Raw genomic sequence first — 24,770 nt, 5'->3', positions numbered from 1 at the left:
CTAAAGGGAGCAAATATGGACCAAACTCCAACAATGAAAAGTTCAGAAGGCATGCTAATTAAGCATACACATGGCTCTTTAAACAACTCCTCTATAATTGATGAAAAATTTCGATCGATAAAGACTAAGAGACCTGTAAACTAAAGGTCACTCACAACACCACTATGACCAAACCCAAGCAGATTGGTCGCTGAAATAAAAATAGAAAGTGGGAGACCACCTTCGTTATTACAAGCATAAAACAAAACAACAAAAAGCAATAACAAAGAGGCGAATACAACGCCTTCATTGAATTAAAAAGCCTTAAAACAAACAGGCTAGAGACCTCGACCTCGCACAAAACCTGGACAGTAACAAACCAATCGCAGCATCGCCAAAGACCAGAAGTGGCCAATCTGCAAAGAGGCGGAAACATCACATGAGAAGAGAATTGACACCATCACGTAGGAGCCCTTTGCTCCACTGCCGCCACCAACCAAGCCGCAGCCTCCACCACAAGCGTTGTACCACCGAGGCAAAGGCCCCTGTACCACAACCCCTCGAAGAACCACGCCCTGTTGACAACGGCCACACCTCTGTCATCAACTCCGGCCAACCTACCGAGCAAGCTACCCCTCTGCATCTGTACCTCAACATTAGGGCCGAAACCCCCAAAGCACCAACAACCTTCGAATGTTTGCATGCCCAAAAAAGACAGCCAAACAATCGATAGCGCAGCACCAAAATGTTGAACATCTGCCTCCAACGCCATGAGATTAGACCCATCACCACCTGAGAAACTATCGGAAGACCCCTGAGAATCATCTCTATGGCCGGAGATCCAAAGGCCAGCTAAGCAATGGCGTTGGACTCCGACCTAAGAACAATGGCACGCCCATAAGAGAGGAAACCCTAGGGTGCGTTTGTAATGCATTCCAAAATGATTTTGTTTTTTGTATAAATGAAAATGAAAACATTTTCAATCTTAGACATAAATCATTTTTGAAAATGCGTTTAGTAGTTTTATCAAGAAATTGTTTTCAGTATAAAAAAAATCCATTAATGTCTCCCTCTCTCTGTGCTCGAGAGAGGAGAAAACAAAACAAAAAATGAAAAAAAAATAAAAGTCATTTTTCATTTCTCTCCTATTTTACACTAAAATAAAAATTTATTTTTATTTTTATTTTTTATTTTTAATTGTGTCAAACGCCATTTTAAAATTGTTTTTATTTTTTTTTTGAAAAACATGAAAAATAAAAATAATAACAATTCTAAACACGGCACTAGTTTTCTCAAGAGAGAGAGAGCGAGAGAAAGTGTCGCCCCAATGATTAAGGAGCTTTTAATGTTTACATTCTACACTGAGCGATCATTGATTCTAGTAGATAGTTTTGCCGTCCTTTTGCACTAAAAAGTAAGGGTTTGTTCTTTTAGAGTTTAACTTGAATATAATTCTTGAGTTGAATTTGAGTTATAACTTGAGTTGAACTTGTAACTTGAGTTTGTGTTTGGTTGTGTACATTTGAGTTATGGTTTGAGATAAGAATCTTTTTGAGTTTGTGTTTGAGTGAGTCAAAACTTGAATTTATATTTAGATAGTATTTTAATAAAAACTCAATGCTGATGAAAAATTTTAATAGGGTATATGGGTCGGGTTTTATTCGTCTTTTCGTTGTCAACGCATAGAAAAAAAAATCATCTCAATCAGAATTAAAACGAAAAAGTCATAGCATTTTTAAGAATAGAAAAAATACTGTTCATTAATTTGAGTTCGAGTTTCTGAACTCGAGTTGAAGGGGAAACTTGAACTCGAGTTTTAGTCATAAACTCGAGTTTAAACTTAAATGAACATGAACTCGAATAAAGTTGTAACTCGAGTTGACTTTTTTTGAATTTTTCACTCAAAAGAACAAGCCCTAAAAAAAGTATTCGTTGATCTTAACATTTGTTGTCGTTTACAACTTAAAGAACATGTCGTTTTACTTATTACTAGTAAGATGTAAATTGTAATTTGATAGCTTTCAAGAAGTTGTAACCATTAATAATTTAAATTAGCTACCCTTTTCCTATGTATATTTTTAAATACTATAATCACATTTGATTAGTAATTGTTTTAATATCATAATATAAACAAAAAAATCGTGAGAATGATTTTTATTAACAAAATAGAAAATGGTTGCAAGTTTTTTTCACATTTAATTTTTTTATTTTCTAAGACTATTACTTAATACCCGTTTTCAGAGACACCCAAATACAATTTATTATTTTTTTTCTAATACCTAAACAAGCAAATAACAATTGAATGTAAACTTTTTGAATACTTTTGAATAAGTAAAGATATCAATTGAAAGTTTTGCACAAAATATGAGGATATAAGAAGAGGAATGATTTTTTAACATAAAAGAAGATGATTAATATTCATATTTTATATTTTAGCAAAGATAAAAATATTTTAGTAGGGCACATATAAAAAAAATTAGTAGGCAATAAAAAAACATTTATAAGGACCATATTGTAAGAAAGCTATTTAAATATTTTCTTATAAAGACCATTTTGTAAGAATGATACTTAAATATTTTGAGAAAAATTATGTTAATAAGGACAAATAGAACAACAAAGAGAGAGAAAGAGCACAAAATGACAAAATAAACGAACCAAAAGTTTGAATAGTGAATTGTGAGAGGATGAATAGTAAATGCATTGAGCTTTCTTTTATATGTTTAAGGTTTAAATAGTGAATTATGAGAGACTAAATAGTAAATATATTGAGCTTTCTATAAATGTAGATGTTATTTGTTATTAAAAAAGCGTTGTTTGTGCATTACAATTTTTTTAAATAATTTAAATTTGCTTTTTTTAATTGAAATACATGTTTTAAAAAATTTAAATCCGCTGCCTTTTTCTAATTGAAATACATGTTATATAATGGAGAAATGATACAAACACTCTTAAAAATGTGTGATCAAGATTTTTACTAATTATTAACTTATTTAGTCAAATAACTATACTAACAAAAGTATATTTAAAAATGACTGATAAAAATTTAGATTTATACACTCTTAAGAGTACATTATGTAATTTTATCTTTAAATAATTTAATTCGCTACACTTTCTTATAAAAAACACGTCGTTAGTGCATTAGAAGTGTTTTTTTTAATCGTTTATGACTTATTCAAAATTTGTGATATTTATTTTCATAATTTTATCGTTTATGAAAATAAACGACATGTTTAAGTCAGATATGCTGTAATGTTTTGTTGTTTCAGTTGAAAATGTAAAACGTTATGGATTCATTTTTCAAGAATTTTGAGTACTTTACTACAAACTCATTTAGTCTATACTTTATATGAAAAAATTTACTGCCATTTAAAAAAAAAAAGGAAAAAGATTCACTGCCGTTTATTTCTTAACATGTCGGATTTATCTCTATACTCTGTTGTTGTTTGAGTGAGAAGACATTTCGACGGGTGAATTATTTTGTTGTTTCAGGTTTTTTTTATTTTTTTATTTTTTAACACCTTCGTCGTTTGCATTATGAACTTTTGTTGTCGTTTCGTTGGGAAAACGACATGAAGTTCACATTTCACATTACAAATCCGTTATCGTTAATCGTTAATTATTAACGTTATACGAAAATCACAAATAAACGGCACGTCGAATATTCATTAAAAAGTTCGCCGCTGTAACGTCGTTTACGTGATGAAACGAGATGTCAGGCTATCAGTACTTAAGTTCATAATTTGCTGTCGTTTAAACTAGTAAACGACGTTTTCACTTTCTGAAACACAAACAATCAATACCCGGTCTGATGAAAAATCGAACGGCTGTCATTACGCAAAAAGTACAGTCTCCGGTTTAACCCAACCCGGAAAGTCTTCATCAATTCTCATCGTCAACGTTCTCGTTTCGATCCATTTTCTCTTCTTCCCCAAAACCACTGTTCGTTTCTCTCTCTGTAACTTCACCAAAACCCTAGAGAGAGAAAGAGGAGAGAGAGAGAGAGAGAGGGATTTCACAATGCGGAGACTCACATTCTTCATCGCTGCAATCTCGCTCATCCCCTTGCTCTGCAACTCCTTCTCTCCCGAAAACCCTATCGATCGGCGAATCCTCGTCCTTCTCGACGACTTCTCCATCAAGTCCTCTCACTCCATCTTCTTCCAATCTCTCCAATCGCGCGGCTTCGACCTCGATTTCAAGCTCGCCGACAATCCCAAGCTCGCCATCCAACGCTATGGCCAATACTTGTATGACGCTCTCATTCTCTTCTCTCCCACCACCAAACGTAAGTTCTTCACTTTAATTCGTTGTTCGACCATGGATTCTGGTTTTTATTTCGTTATATAGGTCAAATTTCATTTCTTTTCTGCGGACAGGTTTCGGAGGGTCTTTGGATTTTGCGGCTGTTCTAGAATTTGTCGACTCTGGCCATGACTTGATCTTGGCAGCTGATGTCTCTCCCTCTGATTTGACTCGAAATCTTGCCGCAGAATTCGGGGTTGATTTCGACGAGGTACGTGAATAATCTGCTGAGGGATACGTAGTTTTTGTTGTAAATGTGAAATTCTGTTTCAATTTAAAGATACAGTTTTTCATATTGTAGGATCAATCGGCTGTGGTGATTGACCACACTAGCTATGCGGCGTCAGAGACTGAAGGAGATCATACGCTGATTGCCAGCGATGATTTTATTGAGTCTGATGTGATTCTGGGGAAGACTAAGATTGAGGTAAGTTTTTTAATTGTGAGCATCTGTAATGCAATGCTATAATTAATGTGTCAATTACAAATTTAATATTTGAGTGTAAAAAACACTCTCCATTGCAATTCTACTTGTCGTGCTAAAGTTCCCATATGTTATATTTTGTGACAAATTTTTCACCAAGTATAACATATAAAAAATTTGACATTTGATTGCTATTGGTTGAAATATTTACTTTTTTGCAACTTTTGTATTTTTTAATTATTTTAAAAATAAAAATTTACTTTTATACAATTGGCATTGACGTTAGCATTTGCGTTGAAGATGGTCTTATACTTGTAATGGTTTGATTGGTACTGAATCAATGAAATGAAACACAAATAATTATTGTGAATTGTCTTTATACTACATGAATCAGGCTCCAGTACTTTTCAGAGGAATTGCGCATTCACTAAATGCTGCTAATAGCTTGGTAAGGTTCAAAGTCTGCGTTTAACCCTTCTACTTATGTGATTTAAGCTTGACCTTATGATTCGGTTTTAAAGTTTCGCAATTTAGGCTCTTCAAAGGTTTTTATGGCTTTGTGAATATTGATTTTTTTTCCCGTTTTGCGGCATATGATTTGGTTTGTAGGTTTTAAAAGTTCTCTCTGCTTCTCCCTCTGCATATTCATCGGATCCAAGTTCCAAGCTGTCACAGCCTCCATCACTTACTGGCTCTGCTATCTCACTTGTTTCAGTTGTGCAAGTAATTGTCTCTTTCAACTTATCCTATATCTCTTTTTATCTCCTAAGACTAGATTTATGTTTTACATCAATACATTGGATTTTATTATGGTTTTTTAATCATACAAAGTAGTAAGGCCCTTTTAGGAATGTTCGTCGTAATTAATTCCTTTTTGTTTGCAAATATATTTCATGTGAATATAAGCATGGCAATAACAATCTTAAGCATTCACCCCCCTCTTCTCTTGTCCCGCCTTGAAGATGAATTTTTCCAATCAAACTGGACCTTTTATTAGGAAATAAATAAACAAATCAATCTTCCGTCTGTTTGGAAGTATTTGTTGGTTCACTATATGAATCGATTAGCTTACAACGTTAGTTAGAAGCTAGGTTATGGCACTGGAAAAGGAAAAAGGGGAATATCTTCATAGGCTATTTGTTTTTCCCAGAACAAAGTAGATGCATGTCTAATATGTTCTACTCATTGAATTGATGGAGAGCTTTTCATTCTGTTTAATGCAGGCTAGAAACAATGCTCGGATACTGATCTCAGGATCTTTAGATTTGTTTGGTAACCGGTATGTATAGTAGGGGTTGTCATTTCTACCTTGAATTTCTCTGAAATTAAGTACTTGTAACGTATGGAATTTGCTTCTACGTGTTATGCAGACTTTTTGTATCACCAGTGCAGAAGGCCGGGAGCTCACATAAGTGAGTGACGCTTTGAATTATATGTCATTGTATTTGTACCATTTTGTCTAATAATTATCTCTCTGTTATCTGCATTGTATAACCATATCGCCCCATGTTCAAGTTAAGTTCAACAATAGTACTAACCTGCACTAATTGACTGTTTCCTTAAGTATGTACTTGAGAAATTACGCTCATACGTACTTGCTAAAGAACTTAATATTGGTTGTATCTTCTTTTTAACTGCTGAATACAACAACAACAACAAGCCCTAATTCCAATTTAATTGGGATCGGCTATATAGATTTCACTTTTCCACGTAGCTCATTACTTAATTAACAATATTAAAAATGGAAAATTACAGGATAAATGGGCGGTTTCGAGGACCCCCGACCTCCAAAATAGTGCATAGCACTAGACACTATCTACAAATCTGATCCTCCTCCTCATTAGCCACTAGACCCTTATTTATACTACTAAAAAACAAATGCTAACTGTCAGGTTCCTTCTTAGTTTTAAGAATGGATTGAGAGAATTTTCTTATTATTCTCATTATTTTTGTAGAGCTAACAAATACACGACAATATATAGGAAGAGGAAGGCAACAACCTTGCCAGCTCAATTCCTATAATTAAGCCCTGTAAATATTCTGCCTTAGACTAAATCAGGAAACAGATTCTTGTGAATTTGCCCCATGAAGACAACTATAATTCCACACTGCCCCCAAGAGGACAGCTGTAATTCCACACTCCCCCTCAAGCTGGGTAATAGATGTTAATCATACCCAGCTTGGAACTTAGATCTTCAAAAATAGCTCTTGGCAGGGCCTTTGTGAGGATATCTGCAATCTGATTTCTGGTAGGTGTGTAAACAAAGGTGATGATGTCAGCCTCAATTTTTTCTTTGATGAAGTGGCGATCTATCTCGACATGTTTAGTTCGATCATGATAAACATGATCCTTAGCAATGCTGATTGTTGCTTGATTGTCACAAAACATCTTTAGGGGTCCTTCATTTGAGAATCTTAACTCTTCAAGTAGTTTCCTCAACCACATTCCTTCAAAGATTCCAAGAGCCATTTCCCTAAATTCAACTTCAGCACTGCTCCGAGACACAACTGATTGTTTCTTGCTTCGCCAAGTGACCAAATTTTCCCAGACATATGTGCAATAACCGGTGGTGGAACTCCTATCTGTGATAGAACCAACCCAATCAGAATCAGTGAAGATCTTAACCTCTCTACTCTCCACCCTTTTGAAGAATAAGCATTTCCCGGGGTTCTTCTTTAGGTATCTTAGGATTCGGTATACTGCCTCTAGATGTTCTTCAGTTGGGTTGTTCATAAATTGGCTGACAACGCTAACTGAGAAACTGATGTCAGGTCTTGTGTGAGAGAGATTTATCAGTTTTCCTACCAAGACTTGATATCTGTCTTTGTCAACTGATGTACTTTCTTTTCCTACTCCCAATTTTTTATTTGAGTCCATGGGAGTGTCTGAAGGCTTACATCCAAGCATGCTGGACATCTTTAGGGGTCCTTCATTTGAGAATCTTAACTCTTCAAGTAGTTTCCTCAACCACATTCCTTCAAAGATTCCAAGAGCCATTTCCCTAAATTCAACTTCAGCACTGCTCCGAGACACAACTGATTGTTTCTTGCTTCGCCAAGTGACCAAATTTTCCCAGACATATGTGCAATAACCGGTGGTGGAACTCCTATCTGTGATAGAACCAACCCAATCAGAATCAGTGAAGATCTTAACCTCTCTACTCTCCACCCTTTTGAAGAATAAGCATTTCCCGGGGTTCTTCTTTAGGTATCTTAGGATTCGGTATACTGCCTCTAGATGTTCTTCAGTTGGGTTGTTCATAAATTGGCTGACAACGCTAACTGAGAAACTGATGTCAGGTCTTGTGTGAGAGAGATTTATCAGTTTTCCTACCAAGACTTGATATCTGTCTTTGTCAACTGATGTACTTTCTTTTCCTACTCCCAATTTTTTATTTGAGTCCATGGGAGTGTCTGAAGGCTTACATCCAAGCATGCTGGTTTCTTTGAGGAGGTCTAGGACATACTTGTGTTGAGAAACCAAGATGCCGTTTCTGGACCGAGCAACTTTCATCCCAAGGAAGTACCTAAGATACCCCAAATCTTTTACTTCGAATTCTTGAGCTAGGAGTTGCTTGAGAGCCTTTATTTCTTCTTGATGATCTCCCGTAAGTACAATATCATTAACATAGACAATAAGAATGGACCTTTTCCCTTCAGAAGATTGTTTGATGAAGAGAGTATGATTGGATTGGCATTGAGTGTAGCCATATTTCTTCACAGCTCTAGTGAATCTAGCGAACCAAGCTCTAGGAGATTGTTTGAGACCATATAGGGATTTTTTGAGTTTACACACCTTGTTTGTATTCTGTTTAGTCTCAAAACCAGGGAGAATTTCCATGTACACTTCTTCCAAATCACCGTTGAGGAAGGCATTTTTTATGTCTAGTTGGTGAAGAGGCCAGTTAAGGTTTGCTGCAAGAGATAACAAGACTCGAATGGTGTTGAGCTTTGCAACAGGGGCAAACGTTTCTTGGTAGTCAATCCCATAAGACTGAGTAAACCCCTTCGCTACCAACCGAGCTTTGAATCGATCTATGCTTCCATCTGCTTTATGTTTGATGGTGAAAATCCACTTACATCCAACCGTTCTCATTCCTCTGGGTAGTTCTGATAGTTCCCAAGTTCTATTTTTCTCAAGTGCGCGAATTTCCTCCTCAACTGCTATTCTCCATCTTGGCTGTTTTAGTGCTTCATGAATGTTGCTTGGAATTTCAGTCGTCGCAAGTTTAGTAATAAAGGCACGATACATGGGAGATAGACCTTCATAAGAGACAAATTTAGAGATCGGATGTTGGGTACAAGACGTCACACCCTTCCTTAATGCAATATGCCAGCCAATATCATTAAAAGGAACCTCATGAGATTCATTAGAGTTACTTGGACTTGGTTTAGATTCTTGGGTCTGCATAGGTTGTGTATGCGGCTCTGCTTCCGAGTGTGAAGGTGAAGGAGGGACACTTCGGTTGGATATGGGACTCGGAATGTTTTGGGAGCTTAGATGTGGACTTCTTGCAGGTGAGACAGGTTCAGGATTTGGAGAATCAGAAGGACTTTTTATGGGTGAAACAGGTTCGTGAGTTGAAAATTCTGAGGAACTCAAGGGAGTAGAATGAATGATGTGACTTGGTCTTGACAAATTTTCCAAAGGACTTGACAAATTTTTCCAAAAATGATATTCTTCTTGTTTGGACTCATTCTCCCCCTAAATATCGGTTTTGGGGTAATATGATTGATTTTCAAGAAAAGTCACATCCATAGAAGTGAAGAAGCGTGTTTTTCCTGGGGAATAGCACTTGTAACCCTTTTGTGTGGGAGAATATCCTAGGAAAAGACATTTTTCTGACTTGGGATCGAGTTTACTTCTTTGGGATGGACTAATATGGACAAAATCCAAGCACCCAAAAACTTTCAAAGGAAGGGTGGAAATAAGTCGGGAGTTGGGAAAATATTCAAGGAGCACTTGACAAGGAGTTTTGTAGCCAAGAACCCGTGAAGGCGTACGATTGATAAGGTAGGTTGATGTGAGAATGGCTTCTCCCAAAAAATGTTTAGGAACGTGTGTGGTAAAAGGTAGGGATCTAGCAACTTCTAAAAGGTGTCTATTTTTCCTTTCTGCTACTCCGTTTTGTTGGGGTGTATCAACACAGGAGCTTTGATGAACAATTCCAAGACTTAAAAGGTAATCCCCAAGATAGGTGGCAAAATATTCTTTAGCATTATCAGTTCGAAAAATCTGAATTTTGCTATTAAATTGGGTTTGAATCATTTGTGTTGAAGTTTTGAAATATTTTCCCAACCTTCTTTCATTAGAAAAAGCCAAGTAGCTCGAGTATGATCGTCCACAAATATAACAAACCACCTAGAACCCGTTATATTTTTAATTCTAGATGGTCCCCACACATCACTATGAATCATGGCAAAAGGTTGTGAAGATTTGTATGGAATACTAGGATATGAGGTGCGAACATGCTTAGACAATTGACGCACCTCACATTGAAGCAACTTCAGATTTTTATTGCCAAAAAAAGATGGAAAGAGTTTAGCAAGATACATGAAATTTGGATGTCCAAGACGATAGTGCCACAACATTATTTCACTATCTTTATTTTGACTAACATGGAAAGTGGATAAAGTTGTAGTAGATACACGGTTTGCTGAATGAGTTTGTCCCCCGTTGCATCCTTCAACCTCTAGAAAATAGAGCCCTGCACACATCCTAGCATTGCCAATCGTCCTCCCCGAATCCAAGTCCTGAAAAATACATGAGTTGGAGGAAAATTTAGTGATACAGTTTAAGTCTCGGGTGAGTTTACTTATAGAAAGTAAGTTACAATCAAGGTTTGGAACCAAGAGTACTGTATCAAGAACTAAATCTCTGGAGATGATTACTGTGCCTATCCCAGTCACTTTTGAAAGAGTCCCATCGGCAATCCGGACAGAGACATTGTGGGAACAAGGAGAATAGCTATGAAGTATATTGGCATTCCCAGTCATATGGTTTGAAGCCCCTGAGTCAATAATCCAAGAACACGGTTTTTCTTGTTTCACAGTTAAGGCGTTGAGAAAATTACCTTTTTGTGCAAGTGAACCGGTTCCAATAACAGTAGGTGGCTGACTTGGTGGAGCCTGAGTGATCAGCCTTTGAAGGACTTCTAATTGTTCTTTGCTAAACGGATTGTTCTCTTGTGGTCGTGTGTATTCCTCGACAGGAATGTTAGCAGCATTTCCTCGGCTTTGATAATTTTCTTGGGCTCGGGAGCTCGGTTTCCCGTTAGCTGGCTTGTCGTGTATCTTCTAGCATGTATCCTTTGTATGGCCTGTTTTGTGACAGTGATCACACCATGGTCTTCCTTGTCTCCTTTGCCAATTGTCATGTGGGCTGATATTGTGATCCCCGAGTCGCAAAGGCAGAGCTTTTAGTTGCTGGTAGCATGTATCCTTTGTATGGCCTGTTTTGTGACAGTGATCACACCATGGTCTTCCTTGTCTCCTTTGCCGATTGTCATGTGGGCTGATATTGTGATCCCCGAGTCGCAAAGGCAGAGCTTTTAGTTGCTGGTTGTTGGTTTTGTGATCCCATCATATTTTTCTTTCTACTTTCTTCACGGCGGACTTCAGAGAAGGCTTCCCGAATGTTGGGAAGAGGTTTTGTTCCTAAAATTCTGCCCCTAACTTCATCAAGATTCTTATTAAGTCCCATTAGAAACTTGTATACACGCTTCCTCTCGACAATCTTTTTGTTTTTGGCTTCATCTGTTGGGTAGTCCCACTCATCTGTTTCAAACATATCCAGTTGCTGCCACTGACGAAGTGAGAAGGTTGAAATATTAAGTGATTGAGAGATCTTCCTGACGTAAATCATGAAGAAAACCTTCAACTTCAAATAGCTCTGCTGTATTTTCATTGTCTGAGTACGTCTCTCTCACAGCATCCCAGATTTCTTTCGTTGTTTTGTAAAGGAGAAAATTCTCTCCTTTGTCATTATTCATTGAATTTATCAACCATGACATGACCATGTTGTTCTCTGCCTTCCATTTTTTGAATGTTGCATCTTCTTTGGCTGGAGCTATCACAGCATCAGTGAGATAATCATCCTTCCCCTTTTCGCATATGAACATCATCACGGATTGGGACCATTGGAGAAAACTTTTCCCATATAATTTATGACCGGTAATGGGAAGATGAGAGCTGTCCGTTCCTTCATGACTGTTCTGAATCACAGTTTCTTGATTGGAAACGGCAAAAGAGATTTCTTTTCCGGTAGCCATTCCGGTGGCTGGGCCGTGTTTTGGCATAAGGAAAGGTTTTGATTATGGGTTCAGCACCAGAGATAAAGCAGGGTCAAGAAAGGATTAGCTCTGATACCATCTTGGTTTTAAGAATGGATTGAGAGAGTTTTCTTATTATTCTCATTATTTTTGTAGAGTTAACAAATACACGACAATATATAGGAAGAGGAAGGCAACAACCCTGCCAGCTCAATTCCTATAATTAGGGCAAATCGATCCTATAATTAAGCCCTGTAAATATTCTGCCTAAGACTAAATTAGGAAACAGATTCTTGTGAATCTGCCCTATGAAGACAACTATAATTCCACACTGCCTCCAAGGTCTTTATGACACAATCAATAATTCGATTCATTTTTAATTAGGTCTTGCTCTAGCCTCTTTAGGGGTTATTACTTCCTTGGTCGCTCAACACATGTATTCTTTACCCGCTTATGCATTCATAGCACAAGACTTTACTACTCAAGCTGCTTTATATACTCATCACCAATACATTGCAGGATTCATCATGACAGGAGCTTTTGCTCATGGAGCTATATTTTTTATTAGAGATTACAATCCGGAACAGAACGAGGATAATGTATTGGCAAGAATGTTAGACCATAAAGAAGCTATCATATCCCATTTAAGTTGGGCTAGCCTCTTTTTAGGGTTCCATACTTTGGGACTTTATGTTCATAATGATGTCATGCTTGCTTTTGGTACTCCGGAAAAACAAATCTTGATCGAACCTATATTTGCCCAATGGATACAATCTGCTCATGGTAAAACTTCATATGGGTTCGATGTACTTTTATCCTCAACGAATGGTCCAGCATTCAATGCGGGTCGAAGCATATGGTTGCCCGGGTGGCTAAATGCTGTTAATGAAAATAGTAATTCACTATTCTTAACAATAGGACCTGGAGACCGCCCCAAAGAATCACCTTGTCACGTCTTCAAATTGGAGCCAATCAATTACTTTCTTCTCCATCTTCGTTGTATCTTGAAAAGCAACCACAAAGTCTATCAATTCATTTGAAACTCTCTGCGCAAGCTCATCAATGGTCACAAAAAATATTGGCAAATCAATCCTTACTAGGGGAGTTTCCTTCTTAGCCAACTAGGACATTTACCTTTCAGCGTCACTCTCACCAATTTCTTTATACCCATATGCAATCGTACCATTCCCAGCCCCAAACGTGTAAAAGTTTTGAGGCCCGACTGCCATTGCACCAGAATTAGGCCTACTAATATTGTAATTACGAGGCCCAACCCCAAAATTGACTTTGCCCATACCGAAAACACTAGACCCAGCCCACTTCCGAACATAATTTCGGGATTTAGACCCAAAATTGCCGGATTTCGCATCGGAATTCCCTGTCCTGGCCATCATCTCGCCGGAGCTCCCCAATGGCGTCAAAATCACAAAACCTAGCCTTAAGGGCGTCGTAATTCATGGACCCCACTCCAATTCCGCTGGAATCTTCCTCCGTAGCACCAGAACCAGCCCCTTTCACGCTGGAATCGCGAGGCCCGGTCCAAACCGGTCCGGAACCCAACCGCGACCGAATCAGGGTTGGGTTTCCTGTTCCAAGGGTACCCATGCCGTCCCAGCCTCGGAGCAAGCCTCTCCTCCTCTAACTCCGGCTCCCACTCCACTTTCCGTCGCCAACCAAGCTCCGCCGCCCCTCCTAGTGAACCCAGGCCACCTTCCGCCCTCATTCTGCCGTTGACTGGCTCATCTCGCTGCCGACCTAGGCCTCCTGCCCCTAGATCTCGCCGGTAGTCGCGCGCCTCTAGGAGATCTAAGTCTCTCCGGTGCCCGATCTCCCACTCACGACCTCGGCCTTCGCGCATCGGCGCTTCCCGACGAAGATCTGCCTGATTTGGTACCTCTACTCCGCCTGGGTCATTGCGATCTGGGATCTCTTCACCCCGATGAGCGCGATCTCGCCACTCGACGTCGCGGCCCAGGTTGGCAACCCTGGGCACCGGCCGTGCCTCTAGCAGCGCCTCCATCCGCCGCAGCGCCGCCTGCAAGTCACCCATCTGGGTCCGAACCTTCCCCACATGCTCCCGGAGTTCCCCCATACTCCCTCCAGAAACCTTGAGATTAGCTCCTAGAGCAGCCCTAAGTTTCTCTCTCAACTCAAAGAGCTCCATGGATCGTAGATGCTCTGATACTATTGTTAGGAACCCAAAAATCTATACTTCATTAACAATATTAAAAATGGAAAATTACAGGATAAATGGGCGGTTTTGAGGACCCCCGACCTCCAAAATAGTGCACAACACTAGAAACTCTCTACAAGTTTGATCCTCCTCATTAGATACTAGACCCTTATTTATACTACTAAAAGACTTCTAAAAAACAACTGCTAACTATCAGGTTCCTAACATATTAGGTATAAGAATGTCCTTCCAAGCACGAACCGGTGCTTTTAACGGTCTACGTTGGACATGCCCGTACCACCTCAAGCGGCCTTCGCGCACCTTATCTTCTATAGGTGCTACACTTACTTTACTACGAATAACTTCATTCCTTATGCGATCCATTCTAGTATGGCCATTCATCCATCTTAATATACGCATTTTTACCACACTCATCTTAGATATATGTTGTCTCTTAATGGCCTAACATTCACTACCATATAACATAGCTGGGCGAATTACAGTCTTATAGAACTTTTCTTTCAACTTAATAGGTATTTTGTCATCACATAAAACTCTCGTAGCATTCTTCTACTTAACCCACCATGCCTTATGTTAGGCCCCCTGTTACGTTGGTCTACTCTCGAAGGAAGGGGCGTGGAGCAATTGTACAAGACAAGGGGGTAGGAAATGGAAATATGGGAAAGGAGAGCTGATGTGGCAAGTTGGTTAGGTATTTGTTAGCTGGGGGAGCATATCTAGGGAAGGAGGGGAAACGAGAGAGGGGCCTGTGGATTTAGAATTCTGTTAGTAGATCTTAGGAGGAAGGAGAATCTTGAATTCTCCATTGTTCTAGCTTTTCTTTTGTTCTTATTTCCATGGCTGTAATTCCTCTCTTCGGAGAGACAGAAGAGTGAATTAATAAAAGGAACTTGACCCATTTCGAGCAATTCTTTATGAGTCTGTGTCTGTGTTAGTCTGGGAAGAGGGGATCCTAACATTTTGGTATCAGAGCGTGACGGTCCATGGGAGAGAACTCCAGTGCGTGACCCTAGACGGAGGAGGTAACACGGCTGGAACAGAGGATGGATGCCTTTTACGAGGCGTTATAGATCGTTGAAGCCTTGACCGAACCTCTGCCTAAGTTGCAGGAAGACGTGACGGAGATGGGTGCTCAGTTGGATGACGTGCAAGGGTCGGTACGGCGACTGGAGGCTATGCTCCACCGGCAGGCGGAGTTCTTCCAGAGAAATCCACCACCTCCTCCAAGATTTGAAGCGGTTCCGCCAAGGATGCAGGATGGGCGGCGGCCGGTCCCACACGTTCGCCTGATTTCACTACCCCCAGTCCCGCGCGAGGAGGAATCCCGGCGTTTCGGGCGCAAGTGGCGGCGGGAATCGCCCCCGGGCCCAAGGGGACGAGTGGAGCACCAAGGACGGAAGTTAGAGTTACCCATATTTAACGGTGAGGATCCTTAGGGATGGGTATTCCTGGCTGACATGTATTTCGTCGTCAATAACGTAGAAGAGCATGAGCAAGTGGTGGCGGTGTCGGTGTGCATGGAGGGGAGAGCATTGGGTTGGTTCCAATGGGCCGACGCCCAAGATTTGTTTGGATCGTCGAGGGAACTACGGGCGGCGGTGCTGCGATGCTGCGGAGATTTGGTCGGGGAAGAGAGGTCGATCCAGTGGAGCAACTCATGGCACTCCGGCAGTGCGGGACGGTGGCTGACTACTGGGACGAGTTTGAGGGAACAGCGGCCCAGATGAGGGGAGTGCCCGATGCTATCTTCAGAGGGGCTTTCTTTCATAGGCTTAGGGAAGATATTTAGGCTGAGTTGAAAATGCACAGGCCGGTTAGCCTACATGATATGATGGATTTGACCCAGCAAGTAGAGGCCCGCAACGAAGCAGCAGAGAGAGTCAGGAGGTATCGGGCGGGCCGTGGGCTTAGGACTGACGCCTGGGAACGGGTTGGGGGCCCATTTCAGGGCACGAATCATTCTCTGCCCTCCCAGGGGAGCCCCCTTCGATCCAAGGGTCCAAATGAAGCGGTGGGAGTTCATGGACTACGAAGTGGGATGGGTGTAGGGCAGAGCTCAGCATTAGTGGGAGCTTCGACATCCCGCCGCCTCACGGTGGAGGAGATCTAGCAGCGACGAGCTCGGGACTTGTGTTTCAAGTGCGACGAAAAGTTCAGCGCGGGCCACCGTTGCAAGAACAGTCAACTACAGGTGTTGATCTTGGCGGACACGGATGGGATTTCCGAGGAGGAGGAGGGCGCCGTTCAGGAGCAACCACGGGAGGAGTTGGACAACGAAAGTCTGGATGACAAGGTGGATTTGTCCTTGAACTCCTTGCGCGGTATGTCGTCCTCCAATACGCTAAAGCTGCGAGGCAGAATTGGTGGTCGAGAGGTGGTGGTGCTGGTGGACAGCGGGGCTACTCACAACTTCATCTCGGGAGCGGTGGCAACGGAGCTGAAATTGCCAATGGACCCCATGGTAGTTTTAAGCAGCGTTGGGTGTGTAGGGCGGTTCAGGTGTGGATTCAGGGGCATAGGGTTGAGGAGGACTTCTTCCCCTTCGAATTAGGAGGGGCTGATATGGTGCTGGGGGGGGGGATCTAGTGCTTGGGGTAACATGGTTGAGTACTCTAGGGGAAGTGAGGGCCGACTGGTCTAAGTTCCTATTGAAATTTCTGGTGGGGCCAACGTGGGTAACTTGGCAAGGTGACCCAAGCCTATGCTATGCCCCGGTGAAGTTGAGTTCCTTAGTGAGGTCGTTGTTACCGGAAGGTGCTGGGGTGTTGGTGGAAGTGTGTGAACTCTCGGTGCAAGGAAGGGACAGTGACGATAGGGAGGTGCCAGAAGAAGAGGTGAGGACAGTGGTGAGCGACTTTGACAGAGTGTTCCAAAGTCCTACGGAGTTGCCTCCTCACAGGGAACGAGACCACCGAATTGTCTTGAGGGAAGGGGCCGACCCCCCTGAATGTTCGACCCTATTGATATCCGCAAGTATAGAAAAGGGAAAAAAAGCGGTTGGTGACGGATATGTTGTCCTCTGGCATCATTCAGCGGAGCAGCAACCTTTATTCGAGCCCGGTCATTCTGGTTAAAAAGAAGGATGGCAGTTGGCGGTTCTGTGTAGACTACCGTGCGCTCAACCAAGTCACAATCCCGGATAAGTTCCTATCCTGTTGATTGATGAATTGCTGGATGAGCTACACGGGGTTGTAGTGTTCTCTAAATTGGATTTGCAAGCGGGTTATCACTAGATTCGGGTGCATGAAGCGGATGTGGAAAAGACAACTTTCCAGACTCATGAGGGCCACTACGAGTTCCTCGTCATGCCCTTCGGGTAATAAATGCTCCAGCCACCTTCCAAGCCCACATGAATAGGATTTTTTGGCCTTACCTCAGAAAGTTCGTTCTTGTATTCTTTGATGATATTTTGGTGTACAGTCGTTCGTGGGAGGACCATCGCCAACACTTGGCCACTGTCTTTGGTGTCTTGCAGCGTGAGAAGTTGTTAGCTAATAAGAAGTGTAGTTTCGGGCAGTAGCGGCAGTTAGGGTACCTGGGCCACCTAATCTCAGCGTAGGGGGTAGCGGCCGATCCTTCTAAAATTCAGGCTATCACGGCATGGCCTCCCCTACGAAACGCTCGAGAAGTGTGCGGGTTCCTAGGGCTCACAGGATATTACAAGCGGTTTGTGAGGGGGTATGGCATCCTCGCAAGGCCCTTAACGGAGTTGCTTACAAAGAAGGGCTTTGTTTGGACCGATGCTGCACACCACACCTTTGAGGCATTGAAGGCCGCCATGACACAACTCCCGGTATTAGCAATGCTGGATTTCGCTAAAACCTTTGTGCTCGAAACGGACGCGTCCGGAGAAGGCTTAGGGGCGGTTTTGATGCAGGAGGACAGGCGTCTCGCGTTCTTCAGCAAGGCCTTCGCTCCTGCTTCCCGCGTAAAGTCTGTTTACGAAAGGGAGCTTATGGGGGTGGTGCTGGCAATTCAAAAATGAGACACTACTTATTGGGGCGGCATTTTGTACTCCGAACTGATCAGGAAAGTTTGCGGTATCTCATGGGTCAGCGCCAACTTCCTCCCGACCAGCTGCGGTGGGTGTACAAGATGTTCGGCTATGACTTTGAGGTACAATACAAGCTTAGAGTGGCCAATAAGGTGGCTGACGTGCTTTCAAGGCGGGGAGACTGGTCGGATGCTGCTCTTTGCGCTTTAACCATGCCCCAGGCTGGGGATTTGGAGGCTATTCGTTTGGAGCAGCGCACAGAGAAGGAGTGGGCCACAACCATCTCTAAGCTCGAAGATGGCGAGCTCGTGGATGGCTATTCGTTGAGAAATGGCCTATTATTCTTTAAGAACCGGCTGGTCTTGGTAGCAAATTCTCCTTGCATTGCTCGGATGGTTCATGAGTTCCACGACTCAGTGATTGGGGGCATTCCGGATTCTTGCGTACGTACAAGCGGTTGTCCGCCGTAGTGTTTTGGCGAGGGATGAAGCGTTTCATTAGAGATTACGTGGCTCATTGCGAGGTTTGCTAGCGAAACAAGTCCGAAGCCCTTTTGCCAGCAGGCCTCTTGCAGCCTTTACCTATTCCGAACTTGGTTTGGGACGATGTATCCATGGATTTTATCGGGGGCTTGCCTAAGTCCAGCGGGTTTGACACCATCTTGGTGGTCATGGATCTTTTGTCGAAGTATATGCCCATTTTTGCCCTCTGGCTCACCCATATTCGGCCAAACAAGTGGCTGCATTGTTTGTCTCGCACATTGTTAAGCTTCATGGGGTTCCACGATCCATAGTAAGTGATAGGGACGCGATCTTTATGAGTGGATTTTGGCGCGAATTATTCAAATTGCAAGGCACTAAGTTGTGTACTAGTTCCGCTTATCATCCGGAATCCGATGGACAAACTGAGGTTGTTAACTGTTGCTTAGAGGGTTATTTACAGTGCTTTGCAGGGGATAAACCGAGGCTGTGGGCTTCATTTTTGCCATGGGCTGAATACTGGTTCAACACAACCTTTAATGCCTCGTCCAAATTCACCCCCTTTCGCATTGTCTACGGTCGAGACCCTCCCACCCTTTTTTGCTTTCAGGACACTCCCAGCCCAATGGATGCAGTGGAGGACCAGTTGGCTCTTCACAATGAAATGTTAGACTTGTTGAAATCTCACCTCTTGCTCGCCCAGTAGCGTATGAAGAAATTTTCGGATAACCGACGTCGGGAGCTGAATTTCGATATCGGGGAGCTGGTTTTGCTTAAACTACGGCCTTACCGTCTTAGGTCCCTGGCTCGATGCAAGAATGAGAAGCTCGCTCCGCGTTTCTATGGACCATTTGAGGTTGTGGCTAAGATTGGTCCCGTAGCGTACCGCTTGCGCCTGCCGGATACCGCTCGCATCCACTTGGTTTTTCATGTGTCTCAGTTGAAACCTTTTAAGGGGGCGGCCTCCAAGGTGTAGCCTTTACCGGAGCAGTTGTCCGCAGACTTGGAATTGTGCGTTCGCTCGGAGGAAGTTCTAGAGTCTCGGGTGGTCGTGGTGGGACGCCGTGAGGAGCAACAGGTACTCATTAAGTGGCAGGGCTTACACGAGTGGGAGTCTACTTGGGAACCGCTGGCTGCAATTCGCTTACAATTCCCCACTTTCAACCTTGAGAACAACGTTGGTCTACTCTCGGAGGAAGGGGCGTGGAGCAATTGTACAAGACAAGGGGGTAGGAAATGGAAATATGGGAAAGGAGAGCTGATGTGGCAAGTTGGTTAGGAATTTGTTAGCTGGGGGAGCATATCTAGGGAAGGAAGGGAAACGAGAGAGGAGTCTGTGGATTGAGAATTCTGTTAGCAGATCTTGGGAGGTAGGAGAACCTCGAATTCTCCATTGTTCTAGCTTTTCTTTTGTTCTTATTTCCATGGCTGTAATTCCTCTCTTCGGAGAGACAGAAGAGTGAATTAATAAAAGGAACTTGACCCATTTTCAAGCAATTCTTTCTGAGTCTGTGTCTGTGTTAGTCTGGCAAGAGGGGATCCTAACACCTTAATCCTATGTTGAATATCCTCTTCTATACCTCCTTCATATTGCACTATAGACCCAAGGTACCTAAACTTCCTAGAAGCCTCAATCTCCACATCATCTAAAGAAATTTCATCACTCTGATTACTTGAGTTACTAAACCTACAATGCATGTATTCAGTTTTCGTCCTACTTAACTTAAATCCCTTCGTCTCGAGAGTCTGTCTCTACAGTTCTAACTTACGGTTAACTTCTTCCCTATGTTCATCAACTAAAACTATATCGTCCACTAAAAGCATACATCAAGGAACTCTATCTTGGATTTCTCTTGTCAGCTCATCCACCATGATGGTGAAAAGGTAATGACTAAGAGCAGATCCTTGATGAAGGCCGATCCGAATGGGGAACTATGTCCTTAATTACCTTGATATACCTCACATGCACTCCTCTCTTTTCTTTTTAACTGCTGAATAAAGCTGAAATTCTCAGACTAATGACTGGATACTATTTTTGAGAATGTCTTATTGCTAATTTTGTAGTGGTGGTTAATATTTCTTTTGTTGTAAAACAGTATAGTAGAATATTTTAGTCTCAATCTCTCATAATATTTTAGTTTTAATCCCTCATCTATAGATACACTGTCTTTTCACAAACCGCTTTTGTTCTGTGACCTTCCTTAATATTTTCCAAATGTGGTTCTCTAGGGCCTAGGCATCATGCTAACGTTCTGTCAAACTTGTTTTTAACAGATATGAAAAATCTGGCAACAAACAGTTTGCGACTGAACTTAGCAAATGGATATTCCATGAAAGGGGTCATCTAAAGGTCTGCTCTTGCGTTCATTTTAAATACTTCTATCTTCCCGGTTTGGTTTGATATGCTTTATCTATATTTTATTTTCTAGTGTGTTGTCTTCAGTTGAATCAGTTCAACCTATTAACTCATGTTCTTAATCAGGCCATCAACATTAAACACAACAAAGTTGGAGAAACAGATGAACCTGCAATGTATAGGATCAAGGATGACCTGGTATGTATGTTCTGAGGGTTTTTATTTTTTGTTTTATTTTACTTTTTGTCTGCTTGTACTTACTCTATATATGTGTGTGCTCATACTCACTTCGCTTTTACACTGGTCTGGACATATATGTATGATTCTTGTCTATGTATTTGCTATATTGCCGGAAAAGGGTGTAGTCTTGATTCTTGTCTAATTTTATCTCATAACAGGATTTCTCCGTTGAGATTTATGAGTGGTCTGGAAAGAGCTGGGAACCATATGTTGCTAATGATGTACAGGTTCAATTTTACATGATGAGCCCTTATGTATTGGAAACTTTAGCAACTGACCAAAAGGTATTCATATCCTTCCTCAAACTGTACCCGATCCTGTTGTAATCTAATAAGTACAAAAGATTCACTTTTTATACCTTGCTTCACAGGGATTATTCTCCACATCATTCAAGGTACCAGATGTCTATGGGGTATTCCAGTTTAAGGTTGAATATCAGAAGCTTGGATACACTACCTTATCCCTTTCTAAACAGGTCTGTCTTCGGCTCGGGCATTCAAAACATATCTTTTATCATTTCTTCATGAAACTATTGAAGTTATTTTAGGAAGATTACAGCCATTTCATTTCAAGCCGCTAAATACTGGCTCAAATTTGATTTAACACCTTGATTAAATTTTGCAGATCCCTGTACGGCCTTTCAAACACAACGAATATGAACGATTTATAACCACTGCTTTTCCCTATTACGGAGCTTCATTTACTACGGTACGCCTCACCCTCTCTTTTCTTTCCCTTATGTTGTCTTTGATTTATTGATGAATATGTGCTGAATACTTGATTCTAATCTTGCAGATGGCTGGGTTCTTCATCTTTAGCGTCATCTTCTTATACCATAAGTAAACCCATTTAAGTTATTTGAGAGACAAGGATATCCTAGGTTAACTTGAGGTACTCTTACTTTAGGACATGGATACTGTGTGAAAGGTAGTTTGAGGCATAGATTGAAATGTGTCGAATTTTGTTTCACAGCTCGTTATGTTACTTTTATTTTCGCTCATAATTGGCTCTTTTTGCCAACATAACTTGTGTCAATTTTGGGCACGTCAATGCAAAATATGTTACAGGAACTACAAAAGACAGCTGGGGTCATCGGATTCTATTAGATGAATCTTTGCTTCGACTTATTTTAGACAGAATTGCCACACAGATTTTGTGCGACATAAAAACACATCGATGGTTGTTCCTTTGTGATTGATACTTTTTGACTGGAAAAAGAAGTGAATTTGTAATTCTCTGTTATCCATGTGTTTTTCGTGATTGGAATTGTCATCAAAATATTCAACCTTTGGCTACCATTATGTTTATTTAATATATGCGAAAGACACATTTTAATAACTTTTCATGTGATAGTGTTTTACACGGTTGTGCGTGCGTGACAGAGTCCAAATGTACTGTATAATGATGTAGGCAGCTTGAAGCTGAAAGGGCACCCTATCAGGAACCGACCATCGTTGATTTTTATTTTTATTTATTTTTTATATAAAGTAATTACAGTCGAAGGCTTGAATTTAAAAATGTCCTTTCTTATACAATATTACAAAAATATCTGCTCGTGCTTAATAAAGAATATTTTATACCTAATTTGCCCTCATAGTTTTATTTTGAGCATCTTCCCAATTTGGTATGTTTTCATATTAATATTAGGATATTTTCTTTGATCATAAAACTGATTTGACTTCTTTTTTCCTCATTTAATATTTTTTCATTAATTTAAATGATTTATTACTGATTTGGTTTTTAAAATTAGGATTTCCCCTCCCATGCTTTTTAAAAAACGATTTTTGTCAGGCTTCCGTTCTTTGTTCGTCGTGGCTCATTTTGGCAGGCTTCTTGTTGTGTGATTCTGCAAGTGCACGGATCGTACAAGTAATAAAGTGTACTGGAGTACGATATCATTTTTACAGAGATTGAATCACTAATAATATAGTGTAGAAATCATGCAAACACCAAATTAAGTGAAATAATAAACTAAACAAAAATTCACTAAAATGATGTAAAGAGATAAGTGTAATATAAATGAAGCCAAATGTAATAGAAATGACAAAAATGTAGCTACGGGTTGTAATCAGTGATTTAAACAAACTAGGATTGTTAATTTCCCCTCAATTGCATGTCTGACAGTAAATGCTGCAAGAAATGCTATAGCATTATTACCCCCTGTTAACTGAAACTTAGTTCCCTGCATAAAATTCTTCCGAATTAATTATGACTAAAAATTCTTCAAACCATTTCCAGCATATTTCTATGTGAATTTAGTCTCAGAATGCAAATTTCAGTACCGGTTTCAATGAGTTATGCAAGATGAACAATATATTCCTATATCATTCACAAATCAACAACCTTAAACAAGAATATTGAACTTGCATCATCCATGTTAAATCTAACTCAAATTAATCTTCCTAGTATTAATCTAAGTCTTGTATCCTATAGTTGATGGCCAGTCAAAAATAGAAATAAGCAGTAAACAAACATGGATGAATAGGAATAAAAGCTCAAGCAAATTCACAAATCAGCCTTCATTCTTACAACCTTGGTTCCATCAATAATCCTAACAAGAAATTACTTAGCTCATAATTGGAATTACAAGAACCAAATAATCAGTATAATTCATTGTTCAACAAAATTGTAAATCCAAAGAGAAATTAAATGCAACAGATGAGATAGAAGAAGGATTCAGCTGGTTTGGAGCTTTTAGCATTTTTCCCCCATTTCCTTCTTCAAGCAAGCTTCCACAGGATGAAGAAGATTGGAAATCACCTCCTCCCCATACTGCTCTCCTTTCTCTCTTTGGTCTTTTTTTTCTTTCTTCTCTGGTTCTTTTTGTTGGGATTAGTGTCTTAGAAGCATGAGATGCAATAAGATATTTATTATTTAATTAATAAAAGAGTTTATTCATCATTTTATGTGCATATATTTATGAATATTTTATGAATATCAAATGAAAATTCCGTGATTATTTATGTAACCTTAAATATTGTATATAAGTGTTATATACGAGAGAATAATGTTTAAGGATAATAATAAAAAACGTTGTTCATAATGAATTTAATTAAAGTTCAGAATCTTTAATTAAAACATTATTAATACATGTCATTCCCATTTAGAATGGAATGGTACTAACCGCACTGTTAATATGGTGAGATATTGAATGAATGTATTTCGCATAATGAGATTGTGTGGAACAGGGACACAGACACAATATGAATTTCTAATAATTTTCGTTAAGCATAGAAATTTTAATTGAGTCTACCGATGGTCATATATAGAATGATCTTAATCCTGAGTTCTTAACAAACTCCTATTTATGGATTGTGTCTTTTGATTTACTCGGTACGGATTCTGAGACCCTGAATCCTATTCCTTGTATTTTGGAGACATGATGAAATAGGTAGCCTGGAATGTTATTATACGAGATGGAATCCATTCCTTCTTGAGAAAGAAGCAGATAAATAATTCTCTTGAGTGTTGATTCGGTACTTGGATTAGTAAGAGCGCTCTGGTTCATGAATGTGTTTTATGAATCACTAT

The 24,770-nt window shown here is 40.5% G+C and overlaps 1 protein-coding gene across 1 annotated transcript; it reads left to right on the top strand.

The window, feature by feature from the left end:
- The first annotated feature begins 3,898 nt into the window (after positions 1-3,898).
- Positions 3,899-22,560, top strand: LOC21397763 (dolichyl-diphosphooligosaccharide--protein glycosyltransferase 48 kDa subunit). The gene is made up of 13 exons (XM_010096987.2): positions 3,899-4,264; positions 4,356-4,492; positions 4,583-4,708; positions 5,100-5,153; positions 5,315-5,428; positions 5,929-5,984; positions 6,076-6,117; positions 20,918-20,993; positions 21,126-21,197; positions 21,398-21,523; positions 21,610-21,714; positions 21,864-21,947; positions 22,035-22,560. The coding sequence occupies exons 1-13, from the start codon at positions 3,997-3,999 to the stop codon at positions 22,080-22,082; spliced, it is 1,308 nt and encodes a 435-aa protein (XP_010095289.2). The 5' UTR covers positions 3,899-3,996; the 3' UTR covers positions 22,083-22,560.
- Positions 22,561-24,770: the final 2,210 nt, after the last annotated feature.

Source organism: Morus notabilis, unplaced genomic scaffold, assembly GCF_000414095.1.
Source record: "Morus notabilis unplaced genomic scaffold, ASM41409v2 Scaffold11, whole genome shotgun sequence".
Lineage (NCBI taxonomy): Eukaryota > Viridiplantae > Streptophyta > Magnoliopsida > Rosales > Moraceae > Morus > Morus notabilis.
Note: the sequence above shows the minus strand (reverse complement) of the source record. Positions and strands in the feature narration are given on the sequence as shown.

Coding starts and splice junctions, on each gene's coding strand:
- LOC21397763 (XM_010096987.2), top strand. CDS start 3,997: ATGCGGAGACTCACATTCTTCATCGCTGCAATCTCGCTCATCCCCTTG. Junction 5,154..5,314: donor TAAATGCTGCTAATAGCTTG/GTAAGGTTCAAA, acceptor TTTGGTTTGTAG/GTTTTAAAAGTTCTCTCTGC. Junction 21,198..21,397: donor ATAGGATCAAGGATGACCTG/GTATGTATGTTC, acceptor ATCTCATAACAG/GATTTCTCCGTTGAGATTTA.